This window comes from Zosterops lateralis, assembly GCF_965231275.1.
Source record: "Zosterops lateralis genome assembly, chromosome: 2".
NCBI lineage: Eukaryota > Metazoa > Chordata > Aves > Passeriformes > Zosteropidae > Zosterops > Zosterops lateralis.
In genome coordinates this window covers 102,551,075-102,576,916 of record NC_139763.1, presented here as the reverse complement: position 1 = coordinate 102,576,916, position 25,842 = coordinate 102,551,075, and the positions used below count along the sequence as shown (strand labels likewise).

Sequence of the window (25,842 nt, the reverse complement as noted above, 5' to 3'; positions counted from 1 at the left end):
CTGTTCAAAGGATGTAAAATTTTATTTGGTGCTGTGTTTGGTCTGTGTGACATCAGGACAGGCACAACCATTCCACAAAGTCTGCAGCTTGGAGTCTTTGTCCTCAGCTGCAGGGAAATCCTGTAATTGCAAGGTGTGCTCACTGAAAGATGCTCACTTCGTTCACTTCTGAAAATCCCCAGCTGTTCTCCTGGCATTTCACAGCCAGCACTTGGCTCATCCTGGGCACGTCCTGGACTCAGGAGGCAGCTCTGACCCTTTCTCTTCCAAGGGAGCCAGGGCAGCCCAAAACCCATGGCAGCAGAGAGGGAATGTGGTCAGCAGCGAGCTGGGGAGGTCAGCTGTCAACTCTGAGGAGTGCAGGTGTGTTTATTTAGGAAGGGGAGGGGGAGAGGAGAGGATTTATTCCCTTTTTCCTTGGATTAGATGGGAGATCAAAAGATCAGGAGCTACTGGAGTCCAGTGGAGGCCACAGAGATGCTCTGGAGGACTCTGGAGCATCTCTCAGGAGAGCTGGGAAATGCAGGCACACTCTGTGTGTATTAAGAGTCTGCACAAACCCCACCCTGGTGTTCCTGGGTGCCTGCAGAGCCTGGCAGAGAGATGAACACATTTCTGACAACCCTGGGACTCCTCAGCTGCTGCTGAGCTGAAATTTGCTTTGTGAATGAGCCGTGGGGCTGCAGCAGCTGCTTGGGCAGGAAGGGCTGCACCACTTGGGGAAGTTGGAATCAAATTGTTAAATAATGACAACCCCTTGCGGTCACGCAGGCTGCAGGCAGAGTTCTGACAGCCACAGGATGTTCTTCTCTTGCCTGATTTGCATTCTGGAGAGTTTGGGATGTTCCTTGGGACACAGCAATGTGCTCTGCTTTGTGCTCCACCTCCTGCATTGTCAGAGATTGCTTGTTCCTCTGAGCCTTTGTGCTCCTCTCAAATCCTCAACCTGAGTGTACCTCCCAAATGCTAAACCTCTGTTCCTCTGGAGCTCTGTGCCCACCCCAGGCAGTGCCCAGGCTGCAGGGAAGAGCCAGCACTGGAGGAACAGCTGGGAAATGCAGGATGATCAAACCCTCTTGGCCCAGGGAGAGTGAGTGCAGAGAAGAGAACCTGTGCATGTTCACATTTCCTTCATGAACATCCTGCAAACCTCCTGGGAGCAGCTCCCATTGCCCCTGGGGCCTTCTTATCCAAACCCATCTGCACCAGATCAAAATCATTCTCATGTTAAGCAAACAGAAATGTATGACTTTTCAAAATCTTTTATCAGTTTAGGCTCAGCTGCTTTGGTGTTTATGAAAAGGATCTCACTCACAATCAGCTTTTTTCAGGGGTATAAAATCACTGCAGGGAGTGATGCCCCAGACATTCCCCTCCAATTACCCTGAACTGGAGGACTCAATTGCTCTGAGTCATTTCATTCTGCAATGACTATTTTCATGGATGTGATTTAAATTATGCCAAAGGTTTTTAATTAAAGTCACCCTTGTCATGCAAATATTTAATTTGGATTGATGTATTTTTAGCTATAAACCACTGCCTTGATTTTTTGGAAGAGGCTTTTTAAGATTCAGAAGAGTGTTTTAGTACAGCACTGTGTTGGTTGTGACATGAGGTGTCTGTCAGTCACTCACTCCCTGCCTGGCTGCTGAGGCTGCAGAGGTGAAATTCCACCTCACACTCTGCCAGAGCAGCAGAGGTTGTTGCTAGGCTCATACTGTTTCAGCAAACTGTGAATAAAAATAATATTTCATAAAGTTGGGCTTGCAAAATCTCACAACCTTTCCTGAGCTGGCGGAGTCGCCCCCCTGCAGGAAGAGCTGAAGGGTTTTTTTCTGAAGAATTCTGGCTTTAGTGTTCAGCGTTTTTAATAAGTGTTTTAATACAAGAACTTCCAAGAGCCAGAGTCCAAAAAGTGAGCAGAAATAGCTGCAGACATCTTTCTTTTATTTTAGTTTTTCTTTCTTTTCTCTTTTTTTTTTTTTTTTTTTTCCGTCCTGGCACAGCACTGAAGTGGAGAAGCTGTAGAGTGTCTGTCCTTTGAGTTATTCTGATTCCAGCAAGCAGCTGATGCAGGGTTGAGCAGGAAGCCAGATTAGCTGGCCTCTGGAGGTCTCTTCCAGACTCTGCTTCCTAAAATTGCTTGATTTGAAAGTCATCTTCACCAGAAGTTATGAGCCTGAGGATTCCCACATACTGAAAATCAGTATTTTTTCTCCTCTAGACCTCAGAGGAGGTCTCTATTTATTGTGCTTCCACAGTTCCTGCTGCATAATCCCCTTCTCTGAGACTGTGCTGTGTGCTGGAGAAAGGACAAATCAGAAGCCTTTGGTTTGGGTTTCCTGGGATGTTTGAGGATCATGGGATGGTTTGGGCTCAAAAGCCCATTCAGATCCATTTTTGAGCAGTAGGAAATGGGGCAGTGGCTCTGAGACTGCTGCCAGCCCAGCAGGAGTGACCCTGGAGGGTTCCCAGCCCTGGCGTGGGGCTGGGGAATCCCTCCCTGAGTGAGTCCCTGCCCTGGATTCCGCCCTTGGACATCGGCTCTGGTCCATCATGGGCATAGAGGGGACAGAAATCATCCCTGAAGTGGCATAAGGGATGTCACCTCACCTCAGCTGCTTCTCCCTCTTTGCTGGTTAATTGAGTCTGCAGTGTCAGTCAGGCTGAGGGAAGTGGGGCAGGGTTTTAGAGAGCAGCATCATCAGCTATTTCTCCCTCTTTGCTGGAACTCTGGGCACTGAGAATTCCAGACTTTGTGTGCTGACAGGCACTGACCCTCAAGCAAACACTGCATTTGACCTGAGACCTTGGAAAAGGCTTCCAAAATTGAGTGACAGCACTGGGATTGTGGGTGTGGAGTTTGAATAGAAGTGTGTGATATCACAGGGTGGAAAACTTAGAGTTTAAGGGTTTAGAATATAGTAATATATATAAAGCAAGATGGAGGATTTAGGGCAGAGGCTCAGTCCTTCTTTCACCTTCTTCTTCATGGGCCTGCGTGGTATTTTGCAATTGGGTAGAAAAATTGACATAGTGGGCCATGGGTGGTTGGTTATTGGGTTAAAAGTAAAAATATTTTAAGTGTCATTTCATAATTGTACAGTTTGTGCTTAAAAGGCCTTGTAGAGGGATAGAGACAGAGCCATTTTTCACTTTGTTAGCCAGAACTCACAGCTTGTGAGACTGTAACATAGATAAGAATTAATAAACCTCTGAGTCCCAACACGAAACTGCATCTCTTGAGCATTTAATCCTGGCTGTAACAGAAGAAAAGAAGGTAAAACCTCCCACACCTCTCCTTCTTGTGTGACCTCATTTTCCTGACCATGGGTGCCAGGGCCCCCTGAAGCAGTCAGTGACATCCCACTGATTTTTCTGTCCCCACAGAGGATGGGTTTGCACCAAACCCACTGTGACAACTGCACAGCAACCCACAGCAGAAGTGGAGGCACTAAAAGGGAACTGACAATCTGTGTGTGGCCTCTTAAAGAAAGGTAAATGGAGCAACAAAGGCAGCAAACACCTCAGAGAGAACTTTGCTGCTTTGCACTCCCTTGCATGGAATGCTGATGAGGGCTTTTCTGGGGGAGGGGTGGAGGCTGTAAACAGAAATATTCCTGCAGCTTTTGGCTGTGAGATAGCAGTCAGAGGAAGCCAAGAAGACTTCAGAACATGTTTCTGTTTGGTTGACAGGTTCTCTGTCCTTTTTTGCAGCCACATTTGATATTCTCTGCCCATCCGAGGTGCATTTAGACACATAATATCATCAGCCATGCTTCCCAGAAATGTGTCTGGTCAGGAGGAGAGCAGCAGAGCATGTCTGCAGGTATGTGTGGCTGCACCACACCAAGGAGGGGATGCTGCTTGCAGCCTTCACTGCAGGGATTCTGGATTTCAGGGATTTCTGAGCTTTAGCTCTGGAAATCTGCTCCTCCCTTTGCTTTGGGGCACGAGTGGGACTTCGCTGGGGACCGCTCCCTTTTCCAGATGACCTTTGAGACAAGTGCAGAGAATGTGCTCTGAAAAATTGTTGTTATCTCAAGAGGTGCTTTAGGAAATGGAAAACCATCAACAATCTTGGGGTTTGTTCATCTACCAGCAAGGCAGAGATTCCCAGGATCAAACCAGCAGCACCCTTTGGTCCAATCAAAGGTTAATTGAGTCTGCAGTGTCAGTCAGGCTGAGGGAAGCGGGGCAGGGTTTTAGAGAGCAGCATCAAAAAGCCCCATTTAGTGATCTGCAGAGGCTGTCAGCTGCCTGACAGCAGTGAGCTGAGCTCTTTTTAAAACAAGCATCTCTTCTTAATAATGCTTCTGCTTTCTCGAATTATCTGCTCATTGTTCTGTAAAAGACTAAGCACTTTTAGCACTGCAGCTAAGAAATCAGAATCTGCTGGTGTACAGCAAAGTGATGCCACAGAAGCTGACCCCAGCACTGTTTGTAGCAGCTGGTGTCTCCCTCTAGGCCAGCCCAGACCCCATCTGCCTCTCTAGACACAGAGCACCAGCCTGAGTCCCTTTCTGTGCATCTTCTGATGCTATGACTCTGGCCCAGTCAGCTGGGTTGTTTCTGTCTGCTCTGTTCTCCAGAAACAGCCAAGATAAAATCACAGATATTCCAAATAAACCAGGGCTTTGCTTTGCAACAAAAAGCAAGAGAAGCTTTTTTTTTTTTTTTTTTTTTTTTTTTTTTTTTTTTTTTTTTTTTTTTTGTCCCCAGAGAAAGGCAACAGGAACACTTTGTGTGCTCTTGTCTTCCCCTGCACCTCTGGAAAGCCAGGTGAGGGAATTAGAAGGTGATATTGTTTGCCAAAACAGGAATTGTCCCCGTGTCTCACAGGTCCCAGACACCTCTCCTTGGCTGGAACTGGCAGCCAATTCTCATGGCACTGGTTACCATTCCCCTCAGCACAAGACCCCACCAGCCCCTGACCCACAGCTCTGAAAATGCATTGATTTCCATGCCTGTCTGCCTCAATTCCACTGCAGTGAATTAACGTGAATCTACTGCAGAGAATTAACGTGACATTTTGAAAACGGGGATCAAACATTTGGCTTTAGAGGTGGCGGTGCTGGCATAAAATCCACCTAGTTTCCCTGTCCAGGTTTTATGGCTAAAATCTGGAATTTGGTATTTTTGGGATGTCTGCAGAGATGGAGACTCCACACCCTCCCTGGACAGCTGTTCCAGGGCTCTGCCTCCTCCCTGGACAGAAGTTCTTCCTCAGGTTGAGATGGAACTTGTTGTGCTTCAGTTCATGGCCACAGCTCCTCATCCTGTCACTGGCAGAGCCTGGCACCATCCTCTGACAGCCCTTGGGGATATTTGTGTGGGTTGATGGGGTATTTGTGTGGGTTGATGGGATATTTGTGTGGGTTGATGGGATATTTGGGTAGATTGACTGATGGATCCCCTCCTCTCAGCCTTCACTTGGCCACACTGACCAGGCCTGGTGAAGCTTTCCAAAATCATTTGGTTTTGGAGAAGGAGTTAGGATTTTCCTTCTGATGGGTCTGTGGCCATAGTCAAACTCACTCTGAAATGTAAATCCATGTCTATGTGATTATTGATTTCCCATTCCCAAATTCTCTCTCTATTTCTTGTTTTTATCCAGTTTTGAGGTGGTTTTTAGCAAGTGTACTTCATCCAAATTGGATGTAAGCAGCCATTTGCCACTACCACGTTTTACATCTGGAGTGAGAGCAGTCCCTTCCTCATTTGTGTCACTTTGCCACCCAGCCCCGTTGTGTTCCAGCACCTCCTACACCAAACCAACAGGAGGCAAGAAATTATTCATACATTTAGGAGCCTGAGACTCTCTCTTCTCACCTTTGGTTAAAAGCTCCCTTCAGGCTAAATTGAGGGAGTTTATTTTCATTCTCACACGGACAAACCCTTGATTGGTGTTACTTGCTTCTGAGGAGTGTCTGATTTAGGCTGGTGTGGCTTTTCTGGTAACAAACTGAGGCATGGGCCATCAGTGCACTCGAAAAGTGATTTCTGAGTGTGTCCTAAACAAACACTTCCTAATTGAGTTTTCGTTCTTTGTGTCCTGACATGCCCAGATCAGCTTTGCCAATGGCCCTCTTTGGTTTCTCCTCTGGCAGTTGAGCAGATGGAACTTGCACAGTGGCCAACCCCAGTAAAGGTGTGATGGGATCGTTGCCTGCAATCATTATTGATTCTCAGGATTTAGCAACCAGGGTGTCTGGCATTGCTGCCTTGCTGCAAGGGGGGGAGTACAATCCAGTAATAATTGTCATTATCTGTCTGTCACAAATAAAGACATCTCTGTCCCTTGGCAGAGCTCTGTTGCTCCATCCACTGGGATTAGAGGTGCTTTCCAAGCATCTTCTGAGAATCAGACCGTGATTTTAACAGACTTCACTTCCACATTTATTTTTACTCTTCTTCACTCCTTTTGCATATAATGTGACTGTAAATAATAAAAAAAACCCCTTTACACAATAATTCCATGGGTATTATCATAACAATTCTCAACAATTCCTGCTTCCCTCCCTCAGCCAGCCCTGCCCTGCAGCTCCAGCAGCAGCAGCTCCTTCTGTGTGATGTAATTTTAGCAGTGTGTGCTCAAGTTGCTCTGGGTGTTGACACAGAGATTACTGCATGTTTTACCTGCCCAAAAAGAGAAGTGTGGGCAGCAGAGAAGGGTGAGCAGTGTGGGGGTGAGGATTTGGGGCAGCACTTCTAACAGAGACCAGTTCACCTCTCCACTGAATTCCAGGGAGAAATGAAGAAACTTGGTCCAGTTCTGCTGACCTGAATGCTCCCAGGTTTAAATGGATTCAAGGCAAGGAAAGGCCATTCCTGGGGCAGAAAATTGCCCTTTGTGGAGGCTTTGGCCGCTCTCCTCTCCCCCTGGCCCAAGCTTGTTCTGAGCACAGATGCCAGGGCACAGTGGGGAGCCTCAGGCACCACTCTGGGTGCTCAGGGGGTTCAGGTGGCCACACAGCTGCACAGACAGGTCTCAGGGTTTCTCTGGAAAGCAGCCTGCCTTTCCAGGCCACACACTCCCTTTTCCTTCCATGGCTGTTGTCTGCAGCTCCCCTGGAATGCAGCATAAATGTTCACACACACTTTGGATATCTGTCTCTGTGTGCTCTTGTGCATGACACCCTCTCCTGAGCTTCCTTCACGTTATCAAGAAGTTCCTTTTGCCAAGTTTTCCAAAATCTGCTTCGTGCACTCGCTAAGGCAATGATGAATGATACAACGTGAGACTTGCAGTGGGGGAAGAGTAGGAAATGATCAATTTAGGTGCCTCCTCAAAGGCCAATTAGAACAAGAAACACAGTAATTAATAAGGGGTCTTGCATCTCACTGCAGATGCAAAGCTGCAGCTCCCATCTAAGGGGACACATTATCCCTCTGTACTTCCCCTGGAAACAGGAAACCCCAGGGTTCTGTTCAGAATACAGATCTCTCCACTCATCCTCCAGCCAAAGCAGTTATTCCTGGCTCTCTCTCACTGCAGAACACATGTCCTGTGCCAGGTGGGTGCTGCACTCATGCCCAGGGGATTTCTGTCTCCAGGGCTGCCTATGGATCACTTGCAGGGCCCTGGGGTGTCCTTGTGGTGAAGTGTGCTGCCTTCTGCTTTATTTCAAACTGAGCCCTTGGAAGTGTTTTGTGACTTGGCATGTGTTGTTTGGGGTTTTCAGTCCATGGTCAGTTTAAATGCAATGTGTCCCTTGTCCAAGTTAATTACATGCTTGGGTTAATGACTCCTTGCTCTAGGCTCCTGAGTGGGGAACATGGCTGGTCATTGATGCGCTGGCCATTTCACTGCCTTTGAGCTGGGCTCTCCATCTCAAACCTCCACAGTGGGGCCTTCACCAGCCAGGCAAGGCCCAGGCAAAATCCCTTCAGATCTGAAACTGCCACTGAGTTCAGGAGGATGGGCTGGTGGGCAAAAGAGCCAGCTCAGAGTCCAGGGAGTTGTACCAGTATCAGTGTGACATCAGGGGAGTTATATCACATTAATATCAGTGTGACCAAGGGCCGAATTCCCAGCCTGTCTGGAGTGACAGGTGTTGGTTGGAGACCAGGAGCAGCTACACTACCTCTGAGGAATACTTCATAAAAAACTACCTGAGGACTTGTCTTGGGCTTACAAAACCTGCATGTAGCTCAGAAACCATGAAACCCCATGAGCTCGAGCCACAACACTCAGAGGGAATTGAGGCAGGGCATTTTAAGCTGTGGTCTGGGGGAAACAGGCACTGCTTTTGATTCTGGGAGACAGAAGCTCATCCATGGCTGTGATTCTCTGTAGAAGTGAACAAGAAATTGCTCCCAGCACCTTTGAAAATTCCCATCTCTTAAAAAAAGATGTCATTGACCACTGGAGGCATTTTTTCCTCCGGAGGAGAGAGGAAGTGGAAGCCTGGAGTGCAAATTTCATTATGCTGCTAATTATAAGTTCCTCTCCTGAGCTGGTTAGCAGCTATTTTGATTAGCTGGTGTTCAAGACCACTTAGTGTCAGGATTCTGGCAGTTCTTCCCAAATAAAATATTTGTTTCAGGCAGCTCTGCTCCCCTCCTTAGGTGAGGCAGTTGTGCAAGCCTCGGCGCGTCTGTTTGTACTCGGCGTCCCAAAGGCAATGTTTGTTTTCATTGCTCGGGCAGACGGAGGAGTCGCTGCTCTCATGTTTTATTCATGCCAGGATTTCTTGTGAACGCGGCCTCCGAAAGGCAAGAATATCACTGACAGTGATGCCTGAAAGACTCTTGCCTTGTGTTACAAACGGACACGCGAATTAAATTGCTGCTGCTAATGCGTGCCCAGTCCGTAATCGCAGCCCGGTTTGGAACGCTGCTGAGGCAATTATCTCCACTCAGAATTGCAGATCAGGAGCTGGTTTTGATCAGGAAATTGGGGCATCTCGCCCTAAACCAAGGCAGTGGTGGCACAGGTGTGGAACACGCATCGGCCACGACTGTGGGCTCGGCGGGACATGCCCAGTGACCGTGTCCTGTCACCCCAGTGACCATGTCCTGTCACCCTGGCTGCAGGGCTCCAGATGACAGAAAATGACTTTATTTCCCTGTTAGTGACTGCGCCATCCCGGCCCAGTGCCACCTGCGGGAGGGACGACTCAGGTGTCCTGTCCCTGTTCCATGTCACAGCACAGAAATGGGGACGCTGAGCGCTGCCCCAAAGCCCCACATCCCTTCCTTGTCTCTGGAAAAAGGGTGAGGAGTCCCACATCTGGATCTGGGAATCACTCAGAGCTGGGCTTGGGCATCACGGCTACCGAGCGACTCCTGCAGAGCCCCAGGAGCCGGGACACAGGATGGTCCAAATTCTGGAATTCCCAGGACACAGGGATGGGTGGGTTCAAACTCCTGAATTCCTGAGACACACGAATGGGAAGGTCCAAGGGAGGGAGGCAGGGAGGGAGGCTGCCCGGGCAGGCTGTGCCGGGATCACTGTCATCCCCTCACACCCCAGTGCTGCTCTGCAGGAACAGAGATCAGGGCTCTGCTGCCCCAGCCCAGCCAGTTCTGCTGGTCCAGCCAAACTGGTCAGGGCAGCCCACACGGGCTCATCCTCTCCGAGACCCAAAGGCAGAGCCAGCTCCTTGGACCTTTGGAAACCTTTCCCAAACCCCTTTTGTTCCCCAGTTTGGCTCTCCTTGTCCTTTTGGCACCACTGAAAGCTTGAGATCCTTTCCTGACAAATCGCTGTTTCACAACAAATCCAGTGCATTTTTATCTCCACTCACTGGGAAGGAAAAACAGATTTCCATGGAGGAAGCTTAGTGCCAATCCAGAGGTGACACCCAGCTCCCACCCAAGCTTAGCTAATAACCTGGTGTGGCTGAAGATTGATTTATTTTGTGCCACCATCCTCATCCTTTGAGCCCAGGGAAGAGCTCCCAGAGAAAACAGAGCTCTCTGTGCTGCAGGAACTTTTGGAGGTCACTAAGGCAAAACTGGGGTTTATTGTCATTGTGCAGCTTGACAGGGCCCTGGACACAAATTTCAGCCAAATATTTTCATGGAGAATGAAACTCTGCTAGAAACTCTGTCTGTTCTGCCATGAACAAGCAGAGAACAAGGAAAGAGTTGCAGCTGAGGAAATGGGACTACTTTGGAGCAGGGATGTGTTCCCAGCTCTGGAAATATCATCCTTAACAAGCCCTGTAACATGGAAAAATGTCAAGCACAGCTCCATTCCTCCCCAGGTTCAGCACAGGCCCTTCCACTTTCTTAATGCTTCCCAAATATTTCAACCTTCTGATATCAGAGTCGGAAAAATTTAACTTCTCTGGGGAAATTAGTTTTAACCAGGGCTTTCACAAAGAATTTCTGTTCCCAGAGCTGGGCAAGGCCCGAGGTGCACACCAGCAGCAGCTGTTCCTCAGAGCAGTCCCAGGCCCAGGATAGAGCATCCCATCCAAATCAGCAGCTGAGGAAAACCCTCCTGGCAGCCCCAGGGGCCCAGGAGCAGGCACAGGGGAAATAACCTTTGCTCTCTCTGCAGTCCCAGCCTGCCATGGAGCTCCAGAGCCACTGCAGAAGGAACCAATATTAAAGCTCTGCTCCCTTGGCTGGACCGGAGCAGTGTCAGACAAAATGACAACAAAACCCCAATGAGCCCTGGGGGAAATAAACAAAGAGATCAAGAACTGATCCAAGGACCTTGTTACAAACATCCACAGGTTATTTATGCCAGAGATGACAGATGTGACCTACAGGAATTCAAACTCAGAAATTCCTTTAAGGAAGGGAAGAAGGATTTTTATTATAGTTCTGTGCCTATATGCAAATACATATGCATACATATACATATATATATGAATTTATTATGCCAGATGTTAGGATTTAGTTGAAAGTGTAGCTGTGTTTGATGTTCTTAAACTCCTTTGAGTCAATGGATTAAGGAAGGATCCAAACTTTTGAAGTTCTTCCTAACTTAAAACATAACTCCAGCTTTTATGATTTAATGCAAAATTCATGAAGAACCCGAGGACTTTGAGATCCAGAACACATACAAAAAGTCTAAGTCATTTGGGTTTAAAATAGGATTTTAAGCCAATTTGGAAAATTTCATAGTGGTGGCAAAAAATTCCACACACTTTGGTGTCTGCAAGTTTGCTTCACATCCCAGACTCTGAATCCCAGACTTCAGAACCCATATTTAATGGTACTAACACTCCTGTTTCTTTAATAATTTTAAAGAAATTTTTAATTCTTTAATAATTTTAAATTCTTTAGCAACAATTAAACTCTGTTTAATGTCAGAACATCCAAAGTGAGGCACTCAATGGCCACACAAAAGGATGCTTTAGGAATGTCTGTAGCTCCCCATACTGTACTCCAAGTCACTGAAGGAATAGCAGAGTGTGTGAAAAACAAGGCTCACTTTTGTTAAAATTTTAAAATATTAATAATAAAAATAAGACAATAAGAGACATAAGAAAGCAAAATTACAGATGTCTAGGTGCCTGGCATTTCCACCCAAAGCACAGCTTGCTAACAAAAGATCTTTCCTTTAAATACCTGTAGAGGTTATTGCACATTCATACATTTCATGCATGATTTAAACATTCCTTTTGACTTTAGATGTTTCTGCTTTATTGCAACTTTTCTCCCTCACTATTCTTTCTTGCATATAATTTTTTTTTTTTTTTTTTTTTTTTTTTTTTTTTTTTTTTTTTTTTTTTTTTGGAGTCTTTGGTGTCTTTGCTGTTATTTCTATTCAGATAGGATGATGTAGAGAATTCCTTCATTGTCTTTCCCATTTCTTGAGCTGGTTCAGATGTTACTAGAAAGCATCTTACATCACATAGTTTCTATTTTAATATTATGCTATAGTCTCAAAAATATTTATCACACACATATAGTATTCATTTTAATATTTGCAAAAAGCCAATCATATAATATGTATTTATAACAAGTGCATCCTATTCCAGCTGCAGGAGCCACGTGGCAACCTGGCTTCACAGGAAAATCAGAATCATCAGGGGAGAACAAAATTCAGGGAAGGGCTGAAAGGAGGGGAAAGCAGATGGAAGAGGGAAAAAAAAAAGGGAAGACAGCTGGGGAAAAGGCCAAGAGCACAGCTCCAGAAACCCCAGTGTCCAGAACAGCCCAGCTTTTCTGAATCTTCAGATGAGACACATCCAGCAGAAGGGTTGTGCTGTCCAGGGCTGCTGGGTGTGGAGCCACAGGGCACAAACTCTGCCCTAAACCTTCCAGGATGAGTTCCTGCTCTGAGGTTATTCCATATTTGCCTCAGTGGGGCTGCCCTGGGCCATGCCATGCACTGCTGGTCACAGCTCTCAGATTGAACAGATGGAAAGCAGAGCAAGGAACTGCCACAGGATCCTGTTCCACACGTGGGACAGAGAACTCAGGGAAACGCTGAAATACAATCATGGCACTGGGTGGAGAAAAATCCCTGTCCAGCATTAGAAAAATGCATTTGGAGGAAGCAAACAGCCCAAGGAGCAGGAACACGGCTGTGTGCAGTACACAGGACAGAAAGGAGAAGTGGGTTTATTCACTCTCGTCTCAGCACAGAGGTTTGTGAATCCAGGACTGAAATCTGTGGTTTCACAGCTCACAATAACTGCAGTTGTGTTATCCTGCCCCAACCCTCCTCCAAGGGATGAAGGACAAACAAAGCTGGATATGTCTGTGGATGAAATTAAATTTGCTAAATTATAACTCTCCTGGTGGGCCAAACTCTTCTGCTCCTAAAGCCACGACAATGAGTTTATCTAGGACTTAAAACATGGGGAAACTATTCTTTATTTGTTTATAATTTTTTTATTATTTGTTTAACACACAAAAGGATCTACCTTTTGAATTTCCTAGAATGCAAGTGGCAAAGTATGTGTCAACTTTGGGTGTAAAACTGTGTTCCCTGCAGGGACACCTTCCACTGGACCAGGTTGCTTCAAACCTCATCCAGCCTGGCCTTGGACACTTCCAGGGATGGGATTCTGGGATTCTGTGACTGCCTGCTGGATCATTCTGACTCCAACCCCACACACTGTTCTTTTCCTTACAGAGTTCAGGATTTACCTCCCCAAGCTCATTCATTTCCAGCACATTTGTTCCTGGTTCTCCAGCAGCTCCCCACTGGCACTGGCAGGGGACGAGGCTGCCCAGAGTCAGTGTTCCCTGCTGTGATGGAATCTGATTTTCCCTTTGGCTTTCTGGAGTGAAATAGAAACAAAACTTACACTTCTGAAGCACAGAAAGGGACCACCGTGGTGAAATTAGCATGAAAATGTTAAAAAAGTTGTTCTGCTCCAAGAAAACCACAACCTGCTAATTTACATATTAATAGCATAACTTAGTGCTCGGGAAGATAAAAAATGCAATCTTTGGCCAGATGCAGAGAATTAATTACAGCAAGTGAAAGGATCCTATGAAAAGCACAAAGCAAGCCCTGAATTTTCTGAAAGAATGTTTTTGTCAGTCAGGTGTGAGTGTGTGTAGAGAAAGAAGGAATTGTTTTGTTTTTGCAGGGCTTTAGAGAGAGCCTGGACAGATATTGAGGATGGGCTGTCCCTTTGAGCTGCCAAAGCAGCTGGAAAAGATCAAATGGAGCACAGAAGGCCACCAAACCCAACCCCTGGTCATTGCTTTTTCTGTACTTCCTTCTCTTAATATGAAATGTTAGTTCTCATCTTGGGAGTGTTACTTTGACATTAACTGAGATTTTTCGTATGGAATTCTAGGAACTACATTTGCTACCACATAAATTATGTAGAGAAATACGGCAGCATCAAACCTCATTAAACAGATATTTTCAGCTCTCCTTCTCCTGTTCTACAGGGGGTCAAACCTCAGAGACAAGTTGGTAACAACAGATTTCAGGGAAGATGTTGAAAGGGAGTAGAGGAAAAAAAAAAATAAAAGAAAAGAAAAAAAAGACAACATAATTGCATAATTTTGAAAGTCCTCAAATGTACCTTAAAGGGAAGGGTGGATTTTCAGTCACTTGTCAGGGAAGTAAATACACAGTGAGGAATCTGTGCTTGGTTATTTCCTTCTAACCTTTGGGACAGCTTCCAGTTTACAAACTTTGCTCCTCCAGTGACACACAAGGTTGTGCAGTGTGGGAAGAGATTTTAGGTGATGGCTGCAGGGCCTTTTCCATCCCCATGCAAACAACCAAACATCTCCAAACATCTCCAAACAACCAGACATCTCCAGGGCCCACTGCAGCTCGCCTGGGGAACTCTGACTGGGGCTGATGTGTGTGACCTTAAAAGATCAGCTGGTCCCAAGAAGAGCCTTTCCAGGGGCTCCAGGATCCTCTGACCTTCCCCTCCTCAGGATCATTTCTGTGCCAGCTCTGGCACCCTGGGGCTTTGTTCCACCCTCCAGGCCTGTGGGGCTGTTGTGGCTCTGGCTGCAGTGGCACAGGGAGGCAGAGCCCAGAGCTCTGTTTGTCCTGGGCAGCGCTGCAGGGTGGGGCAGGGAGCACTTCCTTCTGCCAGGGGAGGGTTCCAGACCTGCCTGCAAACAGCTCTGGGTGTCACACACACACTGCTGCCTGTGCTGAGCCCAGGGAGGGGAAATCGCTGCTCCTGCCAGAGGCAGGGCTATGACAGCCAGCACTTCATCACCTTGCACACAGCCCTCGCTCCCCAAACCCCATTTCCTGATGGTTTCCAGGATGGTCACTGCACTTTGCTGCCTCAAGAGACGTGCACAAAAGCTGGGAAGTGAAGTGCTGCTGGAGACATCCTGGGGCAGCAGCACAGACATCTGCAAACCTGCACAGTCCCTCTGCTCACCAGGAGCTCTGGTACCTCTTGGAATCCCAGAATCATTTAGGCTGGAAGAGACCCCGAGGATCATCGAGTCCAGCCTCTGGCTGATCCCCACCTCGTGGGGCTTTTGGGTGTTCCTGGGAGAGCCCAGGGCTCAGATCAGCCTGGGAAGCCTTGCAGGGAGCATTCAGGCTCCAGCACCCTTTGCCCTACAGGTGGAGTTTGTGCTGCCAGTCCTTGCTGAGCCCCGGGGGAATGTGGCAGAGTGTGGGGCAAGGTCTGCCGGGCTCTGGGGGTGATTTCCTGCCCCCAGCACCCTCTGGAACCACAGTGGAAACTCCAAATGCAGGAACATTGCTCTGCCAGTCACTCCTCCAGCACACAGGAGCTGCAGTGCTGATGAGCTCATCACCTCTGTCACCTGGCAATCAGCTGAGCCCACAGCAGGAGTGGGTCACTCATTAATGCAGTTACTTTGGCTGCTGCTGCTGCAGGGAAGGGTGAGTTTGTGCTTTCTGCTTTTGAAGTGCTTTTTTTTGCACAAGTTTTGTCACCTAAATTGCTGCAAGCTCTTAATTTTTAGTTGTTGTTCAAGTGAAGAGGAATGTGGGTTTTTTTAGAAAAGGAGTGCTGAAGGGAACTGTGTGATGTGTTCATGGATACACAGATAGTGTTTGATTAAAATTACACCTCATAAATCTCCTCTCAGCAGCAAGGTTTGTTCTGGGGTGCAGGGAGGGGCTTTGAGGAGCAACATCACTGGCACAGACCCAGGTGGGGCTGGCTGCCTCAAGTCCAACAGGAAAGTAGAAGTTTACAGCAAAGTTGAATTTCCCACTGCTCAGGTGGTGACACATTCGAGTGAGGAGCCTTTTTGGAGGGACAGGCAAAGGATGGGATAAAAGAATAAAAAGCCTAATGGTAAAATTGGCTCCCTCTTTCATTTTCAAAGGGCTGGGAGTGGAGGGCTGAGATCTCAAGTAACCATTTGTGCTCTGCTTTTGTTCTGGTGCAGACAGCTGAGTTCAGTAGAGCATTTTCAGTATAGTATAGTATTTTCTCAGTTCAGTAGAGCATTTTCTCTTTCCCCCTTTACTGTTTTTAGAATGAGGCAATTGGTTGTATTTACTGAGAACACACTGCCTTCAGTCCCTTCTGATCCCTGGGATGGAACAAACCCTGGCTGTACAGGGCTTGTAAACTCTCCTGTCACAGCCCTTTCCCCAGCCACTTCTGCTCCTCCATGTTGCTAAAAAGAGAATATTTGAGCTTTTGAATGGGTTTTGTTTGTCCTCACTGAAAGCTGGAACATTTTCTGTGAGTGGCAGCCCAATACAAGAAGCACTGGCAGAAATCTCCAGCTGAAAAGGTCCTTCCCTTCCCAGTACATTTCTCCTTTCCTCTTGCTCTTTGCTTCTCAAGGCAGTCAGGAAATGTCAGGGTGGCCTTGCTCAGGCTCTGAGATTGGAATGAGGAGAGCAGAGTGTGGAAGTCAGAGAACATTTCCATGGCAGGGACAGAGGAAGGAGCTGCTGATTCAGTGGGGCAGCCCTGGCCCAGTTTTCCAGGATGATGCTCCCCTGGAAAGCTCTGGTGCCTGTTCTGGGGGCTGCTCATGCTCACTCAGGGCTGTGGGGACTCACACTGATTGCCAGGGGAGCTGAGACATTTTTGAACATAAACTCATTTGGTCTTGATGCCCCTCACACCTCAGGACTGAGGACTGTGTGTGTTTATCTGTCTCAAAGCCTGTCTGAGTCCTCTCTGCTACAATGAAGTGTTTTGTTAAGCCATTGTTTTTACCATAAATATATTCCCTTGGCTGCATTGTTGTGGTGGATTATTTGCTCCAGAATATTTTCTTTTCATCTCAGAGATGAATATACATTTCAGGACCAGGTTTTGAAATATCAGTTTGCTTCAGGAAACTTCTTATGAGCAAGTCTGGGGAAGCCAGCACTAAATCACTTTTGTATATTTTATTTCCCAAGGAATCAGACCCACTTTGTTTATTATCTAGCAAAACCCCAAGCAGAATGTAAAAACCCAAGACTGAATCAGAAAGGAGCATTATAAAAATACTGAAGCTGTCTTTGCCTGGCAATGGGGAAATACATTCCTTCACTTTAACATGGGAAAGAAATGATACAATGGCAGAGAAATAAAACCAAAGGCAGCTGAAGAGTCTGAGAGGAAAGTTCCTGTCTTTACAAACAGTTCCACGGGTGAAGCTGTGGGTGTGAAGGTCCCCAAAATGGGTCTCTCCTGCCTTTGGGAGCAGCTTTGGGGCAGTGCCCGGGTTGGCTCCTTGCACAGACCCCTGGCCCTGCACAGCCTGAGCCCCCCAACTCTGGGGTCAAATTGGGGTTTCAAGGGGGGATGTGGGGGGCGGCTCGGGGAGCCTGAACCTTCCCGGCTGGGATCGACTCTGGGATAAAGGGAGGTGACACCCCGGGAGAAAGAAGGAGGGAGAGAGGGAGAAAGAGAGAAAGAGAATAAAGACCGTGAGAGGGAGGAAGGAAGGGAGAGAGAAAGAGAGAAAAAAAAGCAGGAGGGAGGGAGGGAGAAGGGGGAAACTAGGAGAGAGGGAGGGGGAGAGAGAGAGAGAGAGAGAGGGAGAGAAAGAGAGAAAAAACCAGAAGGGAGGGAGGGAGGGATTGGCTTTGGGGTGCCATACAAGAGACAATGTGCCACCAAAGCTGACCTGATATACGAAGGGATTTAGTTTGTGCCATGGGGAGGGTGAGTGATTTTGCAGAGCATTTGGTGGCTGTGGGGGCTGAGAGCCCCCAGGCAGTGGGAGCAGGGGGTGCAGAGGTGGCAGGAATGGGTTAGAAAGGCACATCAGTGTGTGATGGATGCGAAGAAAGGGATGAGGAAAAGGTAAAGGAACAGGCAGGGATAATGGCACAGCTTGTACAACCCTGAGGGAAAAGTGCAGGGAGCCCCAGGACCAAAGGGCAAGGGGCAGCCACAGGACAGCAATTGGGAAGGAATCCATGGGCCATTTGTAAAAAAGAGCATTGAAATGGATTGTTAGGGGTGTCAGGATCTGCTGTTTCACCAGGGGCTCACCACACTGGAGCCCTCTCTGGACCAAGAAGTGTTTCCTGGTAATCCCAGGAACTTCTCTGCCTGATTTGAATTTTGTGCCAAAGGAGGAACAATTGCTCAGATGTTCTTTTGCTTCGTGGGGAAGATGAGCAGGTGCATTTGATTCATCCACGCTTGGTGATTTTGTGGATGGGAATTACCACTGTGGGTGTTCTATCCAGAGCTGCCTCTGCCCATTCCCTTCAAACTCATTGTACAGGGCCAGGAGGAATGAGACATGAACAGTCCTGTGTCCACTGACTTGTTTTGTGTTTCTTCTGTGAAACAATATTCACCACTTTGGGGTTTTTAACCCAGTTTAAGACTGTACTGACTGTGCAGCAAAACTGAAGGGTCACCATGAGCCAGGTGAATTCCCTGGCTTGCTCAGATCCTGCTGCTGAGGAGGAGAGATGAATGGAGGGACCAGGCTGGGAGGGAAGCTGTGGGAGAGTCTGCTTCCCATCCCTGCCCCTGCCAGCCCTGTTCTGATGGGCTGCTCTGGGGGGCTGCTGCTCCCTGGGAGCTGAGGGTGCAGAACCCCAGGGGCTGCTTGAGGTCACAGGGATTCCTTAAGGTGATTTGGGGTTTCCTGAGGTCACTGCAGTCCCTGGCAGGGGTTCCTTGAGGTAATTTGGGGTTTTCTGAGGTCATTGCAGTCCCTGGTAGGGGCTCCTTGAGGGACACCCTGGGCAAGGTAATGTCTTAGGTTACAATAAAAGATGAACCCAAAGTGTGAGTTCTGTCACCATCTCCATAAGCTGTTCAAACAGGTGAGGTAATGTTCTTCCTCTCTTCCAGGACTCCTCTCTGATAACTCCCTCCATTTATCTCTCTGCTAATGGCCATCAAATCTCTCTGCATGATCCATAAATGACACCATCCCAGGGGAAGGAGCCAAGCAGTCCTGCCTGGATATGAGCTGAGCCTTGCAACACCACGAGCACCTTGCCTGCTGGATTCCCAGAGCAGAGGAGCTCTATAATCACATGGGATTTTCAGAGGAAGACCAGACCCTTCTGCAGGATCACCCCTTCAACAGACCCACATCCATCACTCCAGGAGGACTGCAGCCACCCCTGAACTGGACTGCTGCCACCTCCCTGACCAACAGGTGCCAGGTTGTGTCCTGGATGGGCCTGTTGCTCTGCTCTTGGCCTCAGGCACCCTGAGTGCACAGACTGGCACAGAGAGAAGAGGAACCACAAGAGCACTCAGCACCTCCACACAAACCATCACTGAGCCAGGACAGCCCACGCCAGCAGGAGCTGCCCCCGTCCAGAAGAAGAAATCCAAGAGCAAACAAGAGTTTACAGGGCCACTGTCACCGCCCTGTCATGCACCCAGTCTCATCCATGGAGACAAAGCTGGCTGAGCACATCCATTGCTGGATTGAAGAAGAAACTTCCCACCAGAAACTGGGAAAGGAGCTTGAGGAAGAAATTTCCCACATCTCACCAGAACAACCAGGAGTTTCTGCCATCAGGAGCAGGTGTCCCCCAGCCAGGGAGAGAGGATACACTCCACAAGGTAAGCCCTGGTTTTTCCTTCAGGAACAGAGGATGGAAAACCCACCTCCTCCTCAGCAGCCCAGGTGGGTGAACTGAAAAGAGGAACATCCACCACAGGAAGCTCATCTGGAGTCAAGGCTGCTCCAGTCTCTCATGGACAGAACTCTGGATGGTGTAAGGATGATGATATAGGACTGATTCTCTGAAGGGACATCAGGAACATATTTACAGGAGGAGAGCAACATGAGCAGGATGAGAGGGGCCCTGCCTGTAGCAGGTGCAGAAAAGGGACAATCAGGTCCCTTGGACTGTGTGGATCCATGGCCTGGCACGTCTGACCCACACAGACAGACACACCTTTGGTGGACCCTGATGCCATCCAGGTATATGAGAGTGGAATTCATTTCTGTTCCTGGGGTGACAGGAGGAGCCCAGAGCTGAAGGGATTGAACTGGAACCAGTGGCACAAACTCCCCATGGTGCCTGGCCCAGAGGCCCCGAGCATCCTTGGCACAGACTGTCCCAGAAATGGGCATTTCAAAGACCCCAAAGGACATGGCTGGGCTTTTGGGACAGCTGCTGTAGGGACAAAAGGCATCAGACACCTGAACACCCTGCCTGGTCTCTCAGATGACCCCTCTGCTGTGGGACTGCTGAGAGCTGAAGAACAGCAGGTACCAATAATGCCCCAGCAGCAATTCTTCATCAGAATATGAATTTGCTGTAGAACATCTCAACAAGGGCAAAGTGTTGCTGCCTTTTTTTTTTCCCTTAATTGAAATAAAATAAAAATCTAAATAAGAATAAGATTTGTCTCTGCTTGTCTGTGTGGGAATCACAGGAGCTGATTTGGGAACTGGGGAGCCAAGGGGAGCTCAGCAAGGCTCGTTCACCCTTTAACACCCCCATAGGGCCAGTGCCCAAGTCCAGTGGAGAACAGAGACTGACCAGGGACTGCTGTGGCCTGGATGAGGCCAGGCCACTCCTGAGGGCGGCTCTGACAGACAGTAGGGAGCATTTTCAAACTAGTGCAGGTTACTCTGGGTCATCTGAGGGCCCAATCAGGGTTACTTCAGGTCACAGGGGTCATTCAAGGTCATGAGCAAGGTCATTCAAGGTCATAGGGGTCAATCAAGATCATGGTTGGGGTTACTCTAGGTCATAGGGGTAATTTGCGGTCACGGGGTTACTTTAGGTCATTTGAGAATTTTTCGATTTTCCAGGGGTTACTTTAGGTCATTTGAAACTCTAATTTGAGGTCATTCAAGGTCATTATCAAGGTCATTCAAGGTCATTCAAGGTCATAGGGGTCAATCAAGGTCACTATTGGGGTTACTCTAGGTCATAGGGGTCATTTGAGGTCACGGGGTTACTTTAGGTCATTTGAGAATTTTTCGATTTTCCAGGGGTTACTTTAGGTCATTTGAAACCCCAATTTGAGGTCACTTGAGGTCACAATTTGGGTTATTCTAGGTCACAGGGGTCATTTGAGGTCATGATTGAGGTTACTTGAGGTCACAGGGCTCATTTGAGGCCATGATCTGGGTTACTTGAGGTCACAGGGGTCATTTGAGGTCACTTGAGGCCATGATCTGGGTTACTTGAGGTCATTTGAGTCTTTTTAAATTGATCTGGGAGTACTTGAGTTCATTTGGGATTACTTGCATAGGAAGCCCAGTTAGTACAGGCGCTGCCTTTGTGCTCTGGTGTCCAAAACCTCCAGGCAGGACTGCAGGACCAGCAGCCAGGACAGCTGGATACAGGGGGACATGAGGGGGACCGTCACACTCGGGTCAAGGTCTCTAAAGCCCCGCAGATTTGGGATTTCTCAACTGGCAGAAAAGGCTGGGAGACCTGAGCCCTCATTATCCATGGGCAAGGCCCTGCAGTGATTAACGGCTAATACAAACTGTCTGCTTTATTCTCTGGATTTACCTGCCACACCGAGAAGCTGGGAGGGGCCGCTCCAAATGCTCCGGGTTTGGAAAGACAAACTGGGAGATAAGAGGAGGGATTGAGAGGAAAGATGTGTGCTGGAGATTAAAAAACAGTGTGATGGCTGAAGCTGTGGGTGTGAAATGGTTCCTGGTGTCCCTGCTGACTGGGCAGCTTGTCTCCTGGGATACTCAAGGAGACTTCTGTCACCTGTAAGGACATAAATCTCTGGCACTTGTGGATTTTCCCAACTCCATGTGTTTATTTCAAATTCACAGCAAGATTTCAGCCAGACATTTGTTCCTGAAGTCACTTTGCCCTGCAATCACCAAACATTGAAGCACACAGTAACGCCAGGATCTTACAGCAGAGATTTAATGAGCTCTTTCCAGGCAGGCCAGGGAGGCTGAAGGCTCTGCCTGGGGGCTGTGAGCACACAGGAACTAAGCCACACAAAGTTTGAGCCAGCCCTGGCCCACCCACAGCAAACCACAGCCACAGGCCCAGCCTTTCCCTGCCAGAGCAAAGAGCAATCAGGAGTGATCATTCCCACCTGCTTCCTCCACCACAGGGACCGAGTTGTGTTTCTGAGCTCTCCCAGAGCACAGAGGGGGCTCCTTCCTGAAAAGTCTTTGCTGCTCTGCTGTTCCTGAGCGTCCTCTCCTCACCTGGCTCCTGGAAGGACAGTTCAGCCACCCAAACAAGCCCCAGGAATTCCCTTGGACACTCAAAGTCACTGGACACAGCCTCTGGCTGGATATAACCCAGCAGGAGCCAGAGGTTTTCCAGAGCAGGTGCAGCCTTTGGCATGGGGATGTGTTCCAACTTCTCCGTCAGTCCCCTCAAGCCAAACTCTTCCTGTTACCCATCAACAGCAGCAGTTCAGTCTCAAAGTTCAACTCCAGGGATCTTCCAGCTTCCTTTTCCAGCTCCTGCTCCTGAGTCAGTTCAGAACATCTGAACTGGGTAAAGGAAAATCTGTTCCCTCAGCAGGCACAAAGGCACCCATGCAGTGCCAAATGCCTTCCTTGTATACAGAGATAAAACACCTACCAATCCCCTAAGTGGGCTTTTCCCCAGCAGGATCCTCAGTGTGGGAATTGCAGCTCTGCTCAGCAGGAGGAGACAATCCCAGCTTTACCTCTCCCGCAGATTAGCTCCACCTGAGATAGTTGTTCCTGCTCCAAACTCAGGAAAGGTCATGCCACAGACTCTTAAACCTCTTCCTGTGAGCCTAAACTGCTCCATCACATCAGCAGAAATTGCCATTTGTGCCACCCAGCCCTGGGACATGCCACCAGCAGCCCAGGCTGACTCTGCCCTTGGCATCAGGACTGGCTTCCAAGCCCACACACCAGCACTGCCTCAGGGACTCTGTCTGAGCTCCCCTTTTGATCAGCTGGTAAAAGAAACAAATGGGGCAATATGCAGTCATCAGGTGCTGATGTCAGACATGAAAAGCTCAGGTTTTCTTTGAAATCGATGTTAAACGCTCAAATAAAACAAGTCTATCTTTCTACTCTTTCAAAATAAAGTTACCGGTGCAAATGGCACACCCAGCTCCAGTGTGATTCCTAGATGAGCCCACTGATAGTGGAAGCATTCAGGATCCTCTAATTAATGTTACAGAAAACTGTACTTAATTACTTCTTAAGCACTTACATCTGCATAAAGTTGCATTACCCTGAATACATCATCATTTAAATCCATTACCTACACATAAATATGTACCAGGCTTGCATTGCAAATGTCTTCATCCTCTGCTTTGTTAATCACAAATATCATATCTAAATTACTCCAAAATGTGCAATTCTGGCATAGCCACCAAATATTTCCATATTAAACAAAACAAGCATTATAGGACAAGATTACAATAAAATAGGAGGTGGAGTTCCTCGGGGTAGTGGAAATTATTACCAAAGTCACCAGAATGACTCCACTGAAATCACCTGTCAGTGACAGCTGCTATGACAGACTTCATCAGACATCAGGAAAAAATGCATGGTTTAGTGCTAGAAAACCTATTTACCACTGTTTTTTTCAATTTCCATCTAGAATTAGTAAGTGCTGATTTGACTGCTCAAGTGATGAGCTGGAGACATTAAACCTGTTTTGTGGTGCCTCAAAAATTTCCACTGCAAGATCTGAGCTGCTTGCCTTCAATGCAAATGCTCTGGAGTTAATACATGGAATGAATTTCTGTCTCATCTAAGTTCAGCTGAAGCCACGTTAATAAAAGGCTTCTTTAATTAAACACAGCTTTCCATGTTCTCTGTCCAGCTGAGCAGTCAAATGAACACACAAAGACATTGCTCTCCCCAGCCCAAAGAGTCATCACAGCCTTTTCTCAGCCCCAGGAACAGAAAAGGCTCAGGCTGAGCCCTGTGCCATGAAATTATCCCTCAAATGCTGCCATCTATCACTGCAGGGTGAAGAACCAGAAACTGCACCTTCTTTGGGCACCTGTCAATGACGTGGGCACTGTCCAGTGCACACTCCAAGGTTTTCAGCTGGGACTAATAAAATGCCCAGCCGCAAATGCTGCTGGATCCTGCAGGACAGACAAACAGGATCAGGCTGTGTTCCCGAATCAGCCTGGCAAGCACAAACCAGCTGGAGCAACGCCAGGGCTTGGCTTTTGGGGTGTGCTGGGAGCCGTGGGCAGGAGCTCTCTCTGCCTGACGGGCAGGTGGGCATTGCCTGTGCACTCCCTGGCCCGGTTAATTACACTGTAAATTAGCACAGACTTCCCGGGCACGGAGACTGATGGGCTGTCCCGACTTTCACAGAGCAGGAGGAGCCACAGAGGAGGAGGGCTGGCAAACAGCAGGGTGGCCAACGCTGCCACGGCAAATTGTGGGGAAGAGATTAAAAATCTGTTCCATGAGCCCTGTTCCATGCCCTGCAGAGGAGATGAGGAGGATACACTAGCTCCACAAGTGTCAGAGAAATCCATGGACAATCCCAGAGGCCTCTGCTGGGGTGGCACAAACATCTCCATGCCAGGACTGGAAACTTCTCTGCTGACTGAGCTGTGCTGCCATCTGCACACTCCTCCCAGAGCACTCCTCACTGAGACTCCACTCCAGAGGGAAATGCCCAGTTCCTCCGGCACCTCAGGGGTCTGGGGACAGCATCTCCTTCCCTCTAGCCCAGCACAGGCAGCTCATTTTCCCTGAGAGCCTCCTGCCTGCCGCTGTCCCCACGCCATTCCTCATTCCCAGAGAAATGGTGACTGTGCTCTAACCAAGCACCTGAGTACGAGCAGTTCCTGCCAGGCTGTTGGAGAGCAGATACCCACGTCAACAGGGAACAGCAAAGCACCAAAGTTACTCCTCTGTTACACAACCAGAGGTAAATTCAGAAGTCAATCAGCACATGTCCAGCAGGAAGATCATAGGACATCCCTGGATCCATGGCAGTGTCAAAGCCAGGCGGGACAGGGCTCGGAGCTCCCTGGGATGGTGGAAGGTGTCCCTGCCATGGCAGGGGTGGATGAGGTGATGATCCCTGTGCAGCCCAGAGCAGCCCCAGCTCCGTGGCAGGGGCAGCCCCTACACGTAGGCATGGACACCCGGGGCCGGGCCTCTCGCCCGCGCCAGCCCGGGGTACGTGGGGCCGGCCGGAGGGGCAGCCCCGCACCAGCAGTGGCAGTACATGGCTCCCGCAGCCAGCAGCAGGGCACTGCTGCCCCAGCCCACGTACAGGGCAGCCCCCAGCTCCCTCTTCAGCGGCACCGGCACCGTGGGGTCGTAGAAATCCCGGACGATGGCGGCCCCGGTCCAGGACACCGGGATCAGCACCAGGGTGCCCGTCAGCAGGAAGGCCACCCCGGCCACCAGGATGAAGATGCTCATGGCCTGCTTGCGTCGCTGGCTGTACTTGACCCCCACGATGGCCGCGAGGAAGGAGAGGACGGACAGGACCACGGCCACGCACATGAGGGCCCGGAAGGCCTCGAGCGGCGGCGGCAGCGCCAGCAACGAGTCGTAGAACTTGCACTGCAGCCTGATGCCCAGATGGCTGATGCAGTCCATCCACAGCCCCTCCCAGATGGTCTCAAACACCACGATGTTGCCGTCCAAGTAGGCGGAGACCCTCCACTGGGGCATGGCCGTGGCCGCCAGGGCGCCCACCATGCCCACGCCGCCCAAGAGCAGCCCGGTGATCTGCAGCACACACCAGGCCATGCTGCTCCCAGAGCCACCTACTCACACAGCAGGAGAGGGAACAGCTTCCCCAGCAGTCTCCTCCAGCAGCAGGTTGGGTTTTTGTCTGGCGTTCAAACAGGTGGAAAATCCATTCCTGGCTGCTCCAAGGCCCTGCTATTTATTTGCTTTGAAATCCCCTCTGAGTGCAGCCCATCAAGCCCGACAGGTTTGCAGCCAATGGCAGCCCCGGAGAGGTGTGGCAGGGCTGATGCCACTGCTGCTCACAGGCTGGCTGAAAGGCTGCTATAATTAAGCAAGTGGCAGGGATTCAATTAAAGGTGCCTGATTGCAGGGCTAACAATTCCTTAAGTGCAAGATTGCAGCTCT

The 25,842-nt window shown here is 48.9% G+C and overlaps 1 protein-coding gene across 1 annotated transcript; it reads right to left on the bottom strand.

The window, feature by feature from the left end:
* Nucleotides 1-24,858: 24,858 nt before the first annotated feature.
* LOC310906219 (claudin-8-like) lies at nt 24,859-25,494 on the bottom strand (the record flags this gene model as incomplete). Its single annotated transcript, XM_083855280.1, has 1 exon — nt 24,859-25,494. One exon carries the CDS (start codon nt 25,492-25,494, stop codon nt 24,859-24,861), a length of 636 nt encoding a protein of 211 aa, XP_083711406.1.
* Between the last annotated feature and the right edge of the window lie 348 nt (nt 25,495-25,842).